The 15,139-nt window shown below is 46.9% G+C and overlaps 1 protein-coding gene across 6 annotated transcripts in view; it reads left to right on the top strand.

The window, feature by feature from the left end:
* The window catches only part of SPAG9 (sperm associated antigen 9), a 143,769-nt gene that overhangs the window by 112,614 nt on the left and 16,016 nt on the right, over positions 1–15,139 (top strand). For 4 of the 6 annotated variants that reach the window (XM_075561596.1, XM_075561594.1, XM_075561599.1 and 1 more), the window contains 12 exons: positions 254–384; positions 2,125–2,181; positions 4,312–4,485; positions 5,461–5,590; positions 6,193–6,282; positions 6,722–6,889; positions 8,483–8,654; positions 9,442–9,660; positions 9,932–10,127; positions 11,389–11,514; positions 12,859–12,939; positions 13,695–13,762. In XM_075561596.1, the coding sequence (XP_075417711.1) occupies positions 254–384; positions 2,125–2,181; positions 4,312–4,485; positions 5,461–5,590; positions 6,193–6,282; positions 6,722–6,889; positions 8,483–8,654; positions 9,442–9,660; positions 9,932–10,127; positions 11,389–11,514; positions 12,859–12,939; positions 13,695–13,762 (1,612 nt within the window). The remainder of the gene's footprint in view (positions 1–253; positions 385–2,124; positions 2,182–4,311; positions 4,486–5,460; positions 5,591–6,192; positions 6,283–6,721; positions 6,890–8,482; positions 8,655–9,441; positions 9,661–9,931; positions 10,128–11,388; positions 11,515–12,858; positions 12,940–13,694; positions 13,763–15,139) is intronic. The other 2 variants (XM_075561595.1, XM_075561597.1) reach the window with 2 other exon arrangements.

Below are 15,139 nucleotides of genomic sequence, written 5' to 3' on the forward strand. Positions count from 1 at the left end.
TCTTTAACCCTTTCAGTCATCACTAATTTTTAAAAAACCTTACTGATTTTATTACCATAGAGGCCATTTTCTGTAAGTGAATGAAAGTGAGTATTTTCACCAGAATTGTTTGTAGGCAGAATAAGCGATGTGAGACTGGAGTAAGGCTAGGTTTTAAGTTCAGGAATCTTTAAGGGGCTAGTGTCTGAGAGCAACAGCAACCAGAGCGGCCGGCTGTGGGCTCCCAGGGTGATGGGTCGTCTCTTTGTTGTAGAGTGATATTCCTACAGCACAGAGGAAGCGGTTTACTCGGGTGGAAATGGCCCGAGTTCTGATGGAGAGAAACCAGTATAAGGAGAGACTGATGGAGCTTCAGGAAGCTGTTCGATGGACCGAGATGATCCGGTATGAGATGTGTGAGAGTGGCTGTGGTGTTTCCCTGTTGTGCCATCAAGGTTTGAGTGGGCCTTCCTTGAGAGAGAGCTAGAGCTTTGCTCTGTGTCCTGGGAGAGACTTTCTAAAGCAACACTGAGAGTTAGAGACAAAATGTGAATAATCTGGGGCCAGTTAAGGGCTCTTTCAGGATCCAGTAAGGACTCTACAGAGGAACATTTCCACAATCTCTAAAAAGCCATTTTTATTAGTTAGAAATGATGAGTATTTTTTTTCAAGAGAATGTAGAGGTTGACATTGGCAATAAATAAAGCTGAGAAAATAAAAAATTTCCATGTGCTACATCCAACCAACCCACCACTGCCATTAAGTGAATTCCGACTCTTGGTGACCCTACATAGCGTTTCTTAGGCTCTAAATCTTTAATGGGAGCAGACAGCCTCATCTTTCTCCCAAGGAGAGACTGGTGGGTTTGAACTTCCAACCTTGAGGGTAGCAGTCCAACAGTTAATTAATTTCCTCACAGTGCCACCAAAGCCCCTCATAAGCTACCTAGGAAAATAATATTTACTCTGTGAAATTCACAGCTATTAATTTTTTTCCCCTTTGCACCTTCCTTTGCAGTGCTCAGTTGAACCTTAAATCTCACCTAATACTGCCATCTAGTGGTCAGTCTCCTCAGTAACAGTACCCCTTACTTTCATTGAAGAAGGGCTCACAAAAACTGCAATGTGGTCGCCCCCCTGATTTACCTGTCTCTCTGTAGTAGCACACTTGGCACTGTTGGCTAGACTCAGAATGGCTGTAGCTACCCAAAGGGAGGAGATGAGCCATCAAACTGTGCTGAAGAAGGAGACAAATGCTGGGAGGTGCATTCTTATCTCCATTATTTAATGGACTGAAGGAAAAATGCAGTGGCCGCGCATTGATTGGGCTGCTACCCACAGCACAGGGTCAGCTGCTCCACGGCAGAAGGGCCAGGCTGTCTGCTCGTGTAAAGAGAAGAGGTGCAGTCTCGGGGCCCAGAGGGCAGTTCCACCCTGTCCTGTAGGGTCTATCGGAGTCAGAATCGGCTTGATGGCAGGCAGAGCTAATAAACAGATTGAAGGCATATCTACAGCATCTCCTTTTCATTGCTATTTTGAATTCTAGCAGCCACCTGCTTGACAGCATGTGAAGAAAAAGTAGCTTAACCTTTTCATTGAGTTAAAAGATGCTTTAACTTGTTCAAAGGAATTCAAGAAAAGAAGTTTAAAAGGGGCTCCGATAGTGACGGTGCGCTATTAGTCACGTTGCTAATCAGGTTGGTGTGCCTTATTGTCCGGAATTATTTGTGAATCCAACCTAGCCCCTTGCCTTCGCTGGCCATCGTTTCAGTGACGGGAGATTTAGTCCTATGACAAACGACAGTAAAGGGCCTGCTGTTATGTGTAAGCCACGAAAGCAAGGTAATGGAGACCCTTCTTAGGTAAGGACAGGATTGACAGAGCAGTCTTTTGGAAATTAAAGGCTCTCTTCTCCAGAATGACATATCGATATTAATATGCAGGCATGCAGGGTGCCTGTGCAGTCTCTCTTGGTGGGCTAGGAACTCTTTAAGGGGGGGGGGGCAGAGGGTATTTTCAGTTGTTGACTCTCCCTTGGTGCCTTCCTGTGAACTTCTTAGATAAACGTTCCTTGTTCTCCAAATAGGAAACTCATTCATCTCACAGATAACCCCTTTCCATCTTCCTTTTTTCCCTTTTCATGTAGCGCATCCAGGGAGAACCCAGCCATGCAGGAAAAGAAAAGATCAAGCATCTGGCAGTTGTGAGTATCTAGACCGAAGGCGGGCACGTAGGGACTTCTGCTGTGCAGATCCTCAGCACCGAGAGCAAAAGGGGTCTAGAAAAATGAAAGCAAATGCGAGTTGAAATTTACTTTCAAGAAGAAACTCATGTTTTTTTTTTCTTTCTCTTTTAAATCATCTGGGGTAGATGGCTAAACTGAACTTTGCCCCTTGTTGTGTAGGATGCCAGTTCGGTAAGGATGCTCTGGAGGACCGAAATAGGCACTTGTAAGATGCATCGTGTTGGCTGTGCGTTTGACTGGCTCGCTGATACAATAAAATTAAAATAAGGGGACATGATTATTTTTTAAGTTGTTAATTATCAGGATCAATAATCAACTTTAACTGATTTATTGGTTTTGTGATTACAATGGAATTTCTAAAATGATGAGAAGTTTAATGCTTGTAGGCTTTGAGGCGTGTGCGCGCACGTGTGTGTTGACCTTTATGTTTATTGGAAGTACCATTTGTTTACTGTGCTTAAAACATCTCTTTTTTGGTGAATCTGCTATTTAAGGGAAGTGTTAATTTTTTAAATAGATGTGAAAATAGCTGATTCAGATATGCTTCAGCTGAAAATATCTAAATGTGTGCTGAGACGGTACTGTGTGTTCCACTGTTTGACTGTATGACGAGGTCTAGAACCAGCATGGTGGGCTTCCATTCCGGTCACGCAGCCACCCCTTTGCGAGTAAACCGCCCCTCTCACACTGCGTCACGTGGGAGCGAGTGGAGGAAAGGGTCTTGTTTCCTCAGTTCAGCAAATTCCCATCCTCAAGAGCTTCTTCCTTTCGTTAGGCTGATTCTGAGCGACAGATCAGGGTGTAGCAAACGGCAGTGTAGGTGGACATTTCTGACCTCCTTTGGCTTCCCTCTTGCCACGAAGCAAGAGTCAGACATGCCTCCACGCTTGACCCTTCAGTGCCTATTCTGACACCAACCATTCCCCCACCCACCCTCCCTGTATCTGTGCTGGGTTAGGTCGTTGGCTGCAAAGGCCACACACAAACCACAGACGATGCTCACAGTTAGGGGAGGTCATCAGGGAAGTTAACACGTTACCACAGGTCAGGATCCGAAACCAGGAAACACACGGTCATTGGAGCCTCCTCAACCAGCAGCCAGTCTCTCTCTGGTTCTGAGCCTCTCAGCCATGTGTTCTCTTGGCCTTTGCCTCCATGGACCAAGAAGCCAGCTCACGTTCCTCTCTGTCCCACAGTTCTGTAGTGGGTTAGCCTGGGTAGACTAGAGAAACAAGTCCATAGACACTCGTGTGTGTAGGGAAGCGCTCTATACAGAGTAACTGTGCGTTAAGAAAACAGCCCAGACCAAGTCCATAAGTCCAAGATATTACCCCATATGTTGATACTAGTACATAGTCTTCTTTAGACTCACGAAAAACAGGCCATGGCGAATGCAGAAAGATCACAGGCCAGTGGGTGGAAAGTCCTGTGGATCCAGTTGTGGTGGAAGCATCTCAGTGCTGGCGTGGAGCTCCACGTGGCTCCTCCAGCTCCAGGCTCTAGCGTAGCTCCATGTGGCTTGTCAACTGGAATGTCTTGCCGGGAGTGAGCGTGTGTCCCGCCTCAGCGAGCTATTCATCTCCTTAGCACCTCCAAATCAAGTTGTGACCTGATTGACAGGCTAAACTCCTCCCCATTCACTCTTACATCTGACAGCAGTCGTGGTCCAGCTGAGGAGAAGGTACCCCATCGTCCCGGCGCTGCTCCACTGGGTCTCTGTGCCACAGTCTGTGAGGCTTGAGACCGAGATTCCGAGTGTGCTCTTTCAGGGTCCTTGGGCGTTCCGCTCTAATCCCCTCTGTTCGTGTGACACACTCCACCCCATCACTGGGTGGGAGTTACAGAGATGTGGGTGGAAGAGCCATGTTAAGAAATGTTGCTCCACCACACGGGGGGCAGTGTGTCCAAACAATAATTTCTCTTCCCCAAAGCTTGAGCGTGGCCGTGAGTCATCGCAGCTCCAGTGTGGTCTGGGCCATTTGTTTGGTTTTGACTCCTGGACTGTGCTCACAGTGCATGCCTTCCGTGTGTGTGCGTGCGTGCGTGTGTGTGTGTGTGTGCGCACCCACCGTGTTCCTTCAATGTCAGTTTCAGCCGGCTCTTCAGCTCCTCGAGTAACACCGCGAAGAAGCCTGAGCCCCCTGTCAACCTGAAGTACAACGCGCCCACCGCCCACGTGACTCCTTCCGTGCAGAAAAGGAGCAGCGCCCTGTCGCAGCTCCCCGGGGACAAGTCCAGAGCCTTCGCCTTCCTGAGCGAGGAGTGAGTGTCCCACAGGCTTCTGCCCCGCCAAGTCGGCGCCCCCGGCAGCGCCTGTGGTGCAGCCTTGCGGCTATGGTTTCCCTCACGTAGTTTAAAGTGGATGGAAACTCCGGCGCGTCAGCCTTGATAAATACGATGGCGACAGAGAGGTTCTGTATAGTCCTTTTCCTTCGATGTTTGAACATCTTCCTGTGGTGTCAGAGACTTGGTGTTCTCTCTTGGGTCTACCTCTTAGCTGTAAGATGAACGATGTGGAATCCATGAAAGTTTCTGACACCAAAGGAGCCTCCTGAACCATGGTGTCCACAGCGAGTCACCACACAGAAATGTAAATGGCCAGAAGATAAGCTGCTTATTTCAGAATCGTGTCCGTGGTGCTTTCATTTAAGGCACGGCTCGCTCTAAAGCTTGCCAGGTCCATTTAATTTGGAGCCCTGGGGGCGTCGTGGGTATGAATCGAGCTCCTGACCAGAGGGGCAGCTTTTCACAACCCCCGTTGCTCCACGGGAGGGAGATGAAGTGTCTGCAAGTCGAAATCCACTCAATGGCCATGCGGTTTTGAGTTTGAGAATTTCATGTGTATTTTCTGTCCAGGCTTATCTTACCTTAATATTGACATTTACTTGTCACTTGGACGTCCCCTGGCATTACAAAATTCTCAGTAAATATTTATTGGACTTTTTAAAAAGGGGTGTGTGGGGGAAGCCAGACGTAATAGAACCATTCTCTTTCATATGACCAAACTTGAAACCTGATAGAAATTTGATGGCTGGTGATTCAGCTTGCTAGCCTGCTAAAGCTTGGGCAATGTGGCCACCGTGCATAATCTAAGAAAGAGCAGCTGTAGTCTGAATGAAACCAATTTGGAGGCCGGTAATACATGGGGCTGCTGATTTTGTAGTTTTCGGAAGAGCAGGATAGGATAAAGCTATTGTGACATTCTCCACATTGAAAAAGGAAATCTCCTTCTTTCAGAACGGAGGCGAGTTTGGCCTCACGCAGAGAGCAGAAGCGAGAGCAGTACCGTCAGGTCAAGGCCCACGTTCAGAAGGAAGATGGTCGGGTGCAGGCTTACGGCTGGAGTCTGCCCCAGAAATACAAACAGGTAACGTGTGGGCTTGGTCAGATGGATGGAGCAGCTCGGGCCTGGGGCCTCTGAACGGACATCTCTGACCTGCCCGCCCGCCCATGGGCCTGACCTACCTGAGGGCAGTGATTTTCTGGATCCCTGGGGCTCTGGTGAACTGCTTCTGTGGGGTCAGCAGGGCCAGGCTGACTGCATGAAGCTTGAGAGGTCCTGCTTTAGCCAGAACCGGTATCTTTGTTTTTTTATTTGAAATTTAGATTTTTTTAAAAAATAGTATCTGGTTTTTTTAAAACATTAGTATGGAGCCTTTCAAGTTGTTGACTTTACAAACTCAGAACTTTACTTGTCTGCTCTATATTCTTTATCCTTGAAAAACCTCAAGCAGCACGTGGGTGCGCACGCGCACACACACACGAGTTTCTCTTCTGAGTTCTCATAGAATCCTGTTTACTCCTCTATGATAACTGTCCCTTGGTTATCCTGCTAGTGTTCGCGCAATAGTGACAAAGCCCCTTGATTTCATGCAGTAGATGTGTAACAGCCGCTGTTTATACTGTGAGAAATTCGCTTTTGACCAGTAGACCTTTTTCTCCTTCTCTCTCGCTGGTCCTGGTTAATAGGTGACCAATGGTCAAGGAGAGAATAAGATGAAAAATTTACCTGTGCCTGTGTATCTCAGACCCTTAGATGAAAAAGATACATCAATGAAGGTGAGTTAATTTTGAACTTAAAGGAGTTTATTTTCTAAACTCTGAATAGACTTTTTTCTTTTGAAAAATTGAAATACTACTTGTGGGGGGGAGGTTATTGTTTGTTTTGCAGTTTTTGACATGGGATACTTTTAAATATTAAAGACCTATATTTATTCACCACCACAAGGAGCCCTGGTAGCACCGTGACTAAGTGCTAGGCAGCGAGCCAGAAGGTAGATGGTTCAGACCCACTTCATGGCAGTCTGTTCCTGCAGAGAGCTACAGGCGTGGGGACCCAGGGGGCAGTTCTACTCTGTCCTATAGGGTCACTGGGAGTCTGTCTGCTTTGCAGTCCCAGGTCTGCTTTCAATCGCCCACCGATAGTTACACTCGGAAGATAGAAGGGTAGACATTCCTAGAGTGCACGTGACTGGCTACTTTATCTCTGTCCCAAAAGCTATGGTGTGCTGTTGGTGTCAACTTATCCGGCGGGAAGACCAGAGACGGTGGCTCTGTCGTTGGAGCAAGCGTGTTCTACAAGGACGTCTCTGCCTTGGGTACCGAAGGCAGTGAGCAGCGAAGCGCGTCTCAGAGTAGTCTGGACAAGTTAGATCAGGAGCTGAAGGTGAGCACAGGCCTTCACTGCTCGCCTGCTGGCTTCTTCTCTCGGTCTTTGGTCTAAGGCTTAATTGGGATTACTGTACCATGGCTGCTCCTCTCCTCTTTTATTCAGCTGTATTGAGATCTAGTTGGCATGCAGGAAATGGGCACAGCCAAAGGGGTTTGGAGAGACATACCCACCCATGAGTGACCACCACCACCAAGATCCGGAACACCTCCGCCGTGGATTTGCTTTCACTGCCAGGGTTTAGTCGGTGTTTGTTTTTGTTTTTAATCATCTTATTAGGGGCTCACACAACTTTTTTTTAATTGTTTTATTAGAGGCTCATACAACTCTTATCACAATCCGTACATGCATCAATTGTGTAAAGATCATTTGTACATTCATTGCCCTCATCATTCTCAAAGCATTTGTTCTCCACTTAAGCCCCTGGCATCACGTCCTCATATTTTCCCCTCCCTCCCCGCTCCCCCCTCCCTCATGAAGCCTTGATGATTTATAAATTATTATTTTGTCATATCTCGCCCTGTCCAATGTCTCCCTTCACCCACTTTTCTGTTGTCCATCCCCCAGGGAGGAGGTCACATGTAGATCCTTTTAATCGGTTCCCCCTTCCAACCCACCCCTCCCTCTACCCTCCCAGTATTGCCGCTCACACCACTGGTCCTAAAGGGATCATCCGCCCTGGATTCCCTGTGTTTCCGGTTCCTATCTGTACCAGTGTACATCCTCTGGTCTAGCCAGACTTGCAAGGTAGTATTGGCACCATGATCGGCGGCGACGGGGGCGGAGAAGCATTTAGGAACTAGAGGAAAGTTGTATTTTTCATTGTTGCTACATCGCACCCTGACTGGCTTGTCTCCTCCCTGAGACCCTTCTGTAAGGGGATCTCCAGTGGCCTACAAATGGGCCTTGGGTCTCCACTCCACACTCCCACCCTCATTTATTATAAGATTTTTTGTTCTGGTGATGCCTGTTACCTGATCCCTTCCACACCTCGTGATTGCACAGACTGGCTGGTGTGCTTCTTCCATGTGGGATTTGTTGCTTCTGAGCTAGGTGGCCGCTTGTTTACCTTGAAGCCTTTAAGACCCCAGACACTATCTCTTTTGTTAGCCAGGCACCATCAGGTCTTCGCCACATTTGCTTATTCACCCGCTTTGTCTTCAGCGATCGTATCATGGAGGCGAGCACACAATGATATAATTTTTTTGTTCTTTGATGCCTGATAACTGATCCCCTCGGCACCTCGTGATCACACAGGCTGGTGTGTTTCTTCCATGTGGTCTTTCTTGCTTCTGAGCTAGATGGCCGCTTGTTTACCTTCAAGCCTTTAAGACCCCAGAGACTATATCTTTTGATAGCCAGGCACCATCAGCTTTCTTCACCACATTTGCTTATGCACATGTCTGTCTTCAGCTGTTGTGTCAGGAAGGTGAGCATTATAGTCTAGTCAGTGTTTGTCTCTTTACCAAAGAATCTGAAAATAAATTGGAAATCGTATTTCTTCTTCATAGTGTAATTATATGATCTTAAGGATATCTGTGCATATTTATGCGTTAACCGCGCGTTTTCCTTACTTTGCCACGTACACAGGATCAGCAGAAGGAGTTCAGAAGTCAAGAAGAATTATCCAGTCTAGTCTGGATCTGCACCAGCACGCATTCAGCTACAAAAGCTATCATTATTGATGCTATTCAGCCAGGCAACATCCTAGACAGTTTCACGGTGTGCAACTCGCATGTCCTGTGCATTGCGAGTGTGCCAGGTGAGTGAGCTGTGGCCTCTCCTTCATGGCAAGGGCTGGCTGAAGGTACGCGTTAGGCCCCTGGCTCGAGTGGAACTTAGATCAGAAATAAACTAGAGACAAATGACTAAACAAGATGTTGGCAGGTGGCGAAAAAGTATGAAGAAAATAAAACACTGGTTCTATGATAAGATGGGTGAGAGGTAGAGGACTAGGGTCTGTTTAGATTGATTTGTCATGGAAGACCTCTCAGGCCTTCCTAAAGTTCTGGATGAAATATTATATAGCATTAAAGTCCTTAGAAATTAAAGAGGTCTATCTTTACATTGCAAATGCTTCATTTTTAAATACTTTATTAATATCTTAAGTCGCTGCTTATACCCAGGGTCATTAATTTTTTACCGTAGTGCTTAAGACGATCTGGGTATTACATGTTGCAAGGAGTTAGCTTGATAATTTTTTAATGGCTGCTTTTATGACTTCCTGCCAGATAGGATTACACTCATTGTCTTTAGCGTCCTGGTGTGGCCACGAAGGACCGCGTCCTGAGAGAGGGACTGTCCTCGCTCACATTCTCATGTTATTGTTGAGTGCCCCTTGCATTACGCGCATTTGTATCTTAATATTTAAAACTGCTTCCCCATGAGGGTTTTCATTAAAAAAAAAAAAAACCTACCCCAGGGCAGCACGTTTTCACTTACACACTTGCATTTCAAACTGTTTTTTTAGAGTTGCTTTTATAGCAGAAATGCTCTTTATTTATAAGTATTTATTTGTAGATTTAAAGATGATTTCCCCTCTTTTTCAGGAGCACGAGAAACGGACTATCCTGCAGGCGAAGAGAGCTCAGAGTCCGGCCAAGTAGACAAAGCGTCTTTGTGTGGAAGCATGACAAGCACTAGCTCAGCAGAGACCGACAGCCTGTTGGGAGGGATCACGGTGGTTGGTTGTACTGCAGAAGGTGTGACAGGAGCTGCCACCTCACCGACTGCCAACGGGGCTTCCCCAGTGATGGAGAAACCACCAGGTATATCTGTTCTCCTGTCAGGCCTTTGGAAGATAGGCCGAGGCTTCCCAGATGCCTCCTCTCTGGCTTAGTTTAGACCTTCTCTTAATAAGAATGAGAGACCTTGAGAGGAACTGTAAAGACTATTAAATAAAATCAAGAATTCCCAATTTCGTGATATAAGGTGGAGGCCAGGTGGCGTGGAATTTGATAGGCAGGGGGTTGAGTTGGGGGCTGCTGGAGGAGCAAGACGGGGGTGCAGAATAGTTAGCATGTTTTATTTATTCTGTAGAAACGGAAGCAGAAAATAGTGAGGTTGATGAAAATGTTCCAACAGCGGAAGAAGCAACTGAAGCCACAGAAGGCAATGGAGGGTCAGCGGATGATGCCGTGGACATCTCCCAAACGGGCGTGTACACGGAGCATGTCTTTACCGATCCTTTGGGAGTTCAAATGCCAGAAGACCTCTCCCCCGTGTATCAGTCGAGGTACGCAAGTGGTCAAGAACACAGGAAACGAGATGAAAGGAGCCAGAGTCGTCACACGCAGAGAACAACAATCCCCCCGTGGCTCTGTCGTGGCCGACTTGATGAGACTGCCTCTTCCCAGTGTGTCCGCTCCTGCCCCTTCCTCCTCTTCTGACCGCTTCCCTCCTTGTTCCTTCCCCGCCTCCACTTAACGAGCCTGCTTAACGGCTATCCTCGGGTATTCTTGCCCGCTTCCCTTCTGTAAATAACTGTGTCGTCGAAATCAATGCCCGGCTCTTCCTCCACACTCGCTTTCAGTAACGTTGGCCTTCGTTTAAGTGCTCCGCATAGAGTCGGCTGACCTTTGACATTTTGTTTTCATACAAAGATTTGATTAGAAGATGACTCCTTTCGGGCACTTCTTTTCACGGCCTCTCCTCTGACTTGTTTCCTTTTCTTCCCTGCCCGTGGGAAGCAGAGGGACCTCCCCAAACCAGGCCCCGATGCCAGTGTAATTTTCTTCTTCTGAGTTGACGCATCAGTCAAAAGCTGGTTAATGTTTCATTGCTAATTTAGGAATACGGCAAACTTGGAATTTGTGGGCGGTGTCTATTTTGTGTCTTTGTGTGGTGTCCGTGTGTGTGTGTGGTGTCTGTTTTATGGGCTGGTGTCTGTTTTGAAATTAGAGACCACTTCTGTGTTTTTATCAAACGCGCACTTATGCGTGTGTAGAATGAGGGCTTGGGGGGCGGGGAAGGTGTATATTATAAAACATTACCCTGTTTCTGGTTGTTAACTGATTGTAGACAATTCTCTGTGCACAACCCCCTTTTTTGTTTGTCATTTTAAAGCAAACCATTCTTCCCTCCTTTGTCTTCTCCCTACAACACTCTCCGGAAGGTCAAACCAGCTGCAGCGAGAGCTGTACGGTAGTGTGCGCAGGCCCCCCCTGCCCTGCCTGCCCTGTCTGTCCGTCTGTCCCGTGTGTCCGATGGCACAGCCATGTTTGCCGCCTTTCACAGGGCGCGTGCAGTCAGGGCACGCGGCCATCGTTTGGTTTAGGGAAATGTTTTCATTTTCTGACACGCACTAGTTTTGCCTTACACAGGCTCTGGCTCTTACAGGTTTGCCTATATTTCCGTAGAATTTAAGGTGAGCTTTCCGGAGATTAATTTTAGCGTTTAATTAATTTTTTAACTCTACTAAAATGCAGAAACGGCTGTTTCCTGAAAACTGTGATAATCATACTCATGTTTTTTTCCCTTTGCTTCGCTTTTCCTAGTAGTGACTCAGATGTGTATAAAGATCAAGTATCAGTATTGCCCAGTGAGCAAGACCTGGTGAGAGAGGAAGCCCAGAAAATGAGCAGCCTCTTACCAACCATGTGGCTTGGGGCCCAGAACGGCTGGTAAGTGCCAACAGTTTTAACATTAGGATATCTTTAGTCTTGGGCATTGGCTTTTGAAATCTGAAGTCTCGGTAAGATGTGGTACATTTTAAAACAAAGCAAAAAACAAACAAAACAGCAAAGCAAAAGTACAGTTTAGTACAGACGTTTCATGTCCCGCAGAGTGGACTTGTCTTGCTTCTGAGTGCTAAACCGTGGGCTTCTTGGTCCCAGAGTGTTCCTTTTATGTAATAGTCTTGTAAGAGCAGGTAAAGAAAACTTCAAAATCTGGGTGATTTAGAAATAGAAGAGACTGAATAGTGCAGAGAAAGAGAAATATTGATGACAGAATTTACGTAGGCTAGAGGATGGGCAGGCTTCCCAGAGTTAAGGGAACAGACCATATAGTGGGCTGCAGGCAGACCCACTCCCACACATAACTTTTCGTAGAATTGTTCAGAAAGTCGGACCAAACCCCCAAGCCAGAGCGGTTGCCACGAGGTTAGTTCTGATGATTGTCAGACACGGCAGAGCTGTCCTTGGGGTTTCCAAGGCTGTCGTCCTGATGAAAGCAGACTGCCGCGGTTTCTCCTTGGAGTAGTTAGGGAGTTTGAACTGGTGGCCCTGCAGTTAACAATGGGGTGCTTTAACCTCTGTGTCACCAGGTTGCTCTGAAGTTAGGGGTGAATATACCCATGGTGCACCCAGGGTGTTTACTCTGTGGTCATGCTGAGTCCGACGGGTTCTTTCCTCAGGTGGGCAAGGTCATCAGGGGGTCTTTTCCACTGGATCTGTGAAAGGAGGGGATGGGAACCTTTTTCTGTGATGGGCCAGAGAACAAACACGAGAGGCTCTGCCGGCCATCACGACGCACGCCATTGTTGGGTGCGTAGCACCTGTGGACTCTGAAAAGTGGATTTCTTAATCAATCCTACATGCCATGTAATAGACTCATTTTGATTTCCCCATTTATAAATGTAGAAATTATTCTTGACTCCTTGACCCGAAGGCCACTCATGATCTAAATAATTCTATCATGAAAACGTTGTAGTTGTAGAGCGGTAAAGTAATTCAAAAACGGTGTTTTAGCCAAGAGCTCTGAAGTGTGGGGCCGCTGAGCTGGGCTGGCTATTCATGACACTGGTTCTGGGTTTTCATCTCCATCTGTTTCAGTTTGCTTCGGCAACTTGTTCCTGTCCCTCAGGCCTAGCCCTGCTCCCATCTCTGTCTTCTGACTCTCGTGCACAAGCGGGGGCATCCTCTCCTCCAGTCCGTGTGCCGCTCGTGTTGCCTTCTGAGCTGCAGAGAAGCAGCGCGAGGGCACGGGCGACCTCACCTTTGTTCTGTCTGCCTTTGTTCTTGCAGTTTGTATGTCCACTCTTCAGTCGCCCACTGGAGGAAATGCCTGCACTCCATCAAGCTGAAGGACTCCATTCTCAGTATTGTGTGAGTGTGAGCGTGGAAGTTCTTGTTTTTAAATATAGAGATTTGATATCAGCTCATTTTTAAGCTTATCACTGTCGTGATGTTGTTTTTAACTTTTTTGGAACGAGAGAACATTGAGGGAGAGTGAAGCTCTATAAATAGAAAGTAAGAGAATATTTTAAGTCAGGGAAGATTGCCAGATTGATCCCTCATCAGACTGTGCGTTCCAGGAGAAAACAAATCTCTTGCTGACCTTTGTTTAAGATAGTCGTTATACTTTGATGAGCAGGGATCTACTCATCTTTTTCTCTACACTGACTATCGAGTCAGTTTGCCACAAAGTGTGCAGACGCATTGCACCTTGAGGTGTGTGTCTGTCCCTGCCTGTGGGCTTTGTGTCACACGCCAGCATGGGAGGAAGAGCCGCACTGTAAACTACTGGTCACCACCCATACTATTTATTCATTTCCCAACACCAAGCTCATTGCCACGGAGTCCATTCGGACTCAGAGTAGCCCTCTACGAGAGTAGCAATCTAGCCTCGTCCTACGCCGGAGCTGAGCAGCCCAGTGGGGAGTGGAGCCCCTGGGCCACTAGGGCTCAGCTGGCCACGTCTCATGGCCAGGCTTTCTCGGTGGAGGCGGCCGTGTGTGCATGTGCCTCCTGAGCTCATTGTAGACTTGCCCTCTGAGCATCTGTGGCTTGGTTCAGCATCGTGTGGTGGTGCCGTCTGGACTCCTGAGTGGAGCGTGCTAAAGCCCCTCCCTCTTTTGCAGGCACGTGAAAGGCATTGTGTTGGTGGCACTGGCTGATGGCACCCTTGCAATCTTTCACAGAGGTGTCGGTGAGTGGCTTTGGATAGCTACGTGCATTAATGTGTTGCTTTGAAAAACATTTCAAGCAGATTGGCTTCTTATGTTTTAAAGAAATACTTTTTTAAAAAAAATTTTTTTAACAATTTGTTAGGGGCTCATACAACTCTTATCACAGTTCATACATATACATACATCAATTGTATAAAGCACATCTGTACAGTCTTTGCCCTAATCATTTTTTTTCTCCTCTTTTCTTTTTTTACATTTTATTAGGGACTCATACAACTCTTATCACAATCCATACATATACATACATCAATTGTATAAAGCACATCCATGCATTCCCTGCCCCAATCATTCTCAAAGCATTTGCTCTCCACTTAAGCCCTTTGCATCAGGTCCTCTTTTTTTTTCCCCCTCCCTCCCCGCTCCCCACTCCCTCATGTGCCCTTGGTAATTTATACATCGTTATTTTGTCATATCTTGCCCTGTCCGGAGTCTCCCTTCCCCCCTTCTCTGCCGTCCCTCTCCCAGGGAGGAGGTCACATGTGGATCCTTGTAATCAATTCCCCCTTTCCAACCCACTCACCCTCCACTCTCCCAGCATCGCCCCTCACACCCTTGGTCCTGAAGGTATCATCCACCCTGGATTCCTTGTGCCTCCAGCCCTCATATGTACCAGTGTACAGCCTCTGCCCTATCCTTCTTAAGGAGAAAAAAATAAAGGTTTTGATTGAGTATTTTCCATGTATGACATTAGTCATTGGATACCTGCTGGGAGACATACAATAACCACCTTAACTCAGTGGAAGTATATTTACCATAATAAATAAGTAGTTTCACATTTCATGGCATTCTTACATAATGTGTTAGAGGCGTTTGGTTTTCATTTGTATTCCATTAGGAGAAATTTGGTGAGGGGTTTTTTTCTCGTGCTTTAAAAAATAACCTGCATACCTACTTCCATGAGGAAAAGAATTTTTCATTAGGTACTTGAATGATTTGCTTGTAGCCCTCCCACCTGTGTTCTGCTCCGTTCAAGCCATTGTTTACCATCTACAGACAAAGGAGTGCTTGTGTCAGAAAACAGGCCTTGACAGAATTAAGACAACTTAGCACGTGACTTCATAACTCTTTGCTATGTGTCAACCAAAGTCAAGTAGACTAGGGAAATCTTAGGAAAACATAGAGCTACTGGATTCTAGCAAGGTTTTTCTAGGTTTGGAGAAATGTGGGTAGATGCTACTTAGATGCCTTCCGTGGTTCCGAGAACTTTCCTGGTTCATAGCCCTGTGTCATCGAACCCACGTGAGGCCGTTCACAGACAATCTGTGCGCGGCTCTCACCACGTGGGTGAGGAAACGGACGCCCAGAGCTTTTCTGGTCACTCAGCTGGGAAGGGAGCG

Source organism: Tenrec ecaudatus, chromosome 10 (genome assembly GCF_050624435.1).
Source record: "Tenrec ecaudatus isolate mTenEca1 chromosome 10, mTenEca1.hap1, whole genome shotgun sequence".
Classification (NCBI taxonomy): Eukaryota; Metazoa; Chordata; class Mammalia; order Afrosoricida; family Tenrecidae; genus Tenrec; species Tenrec ecaudatus.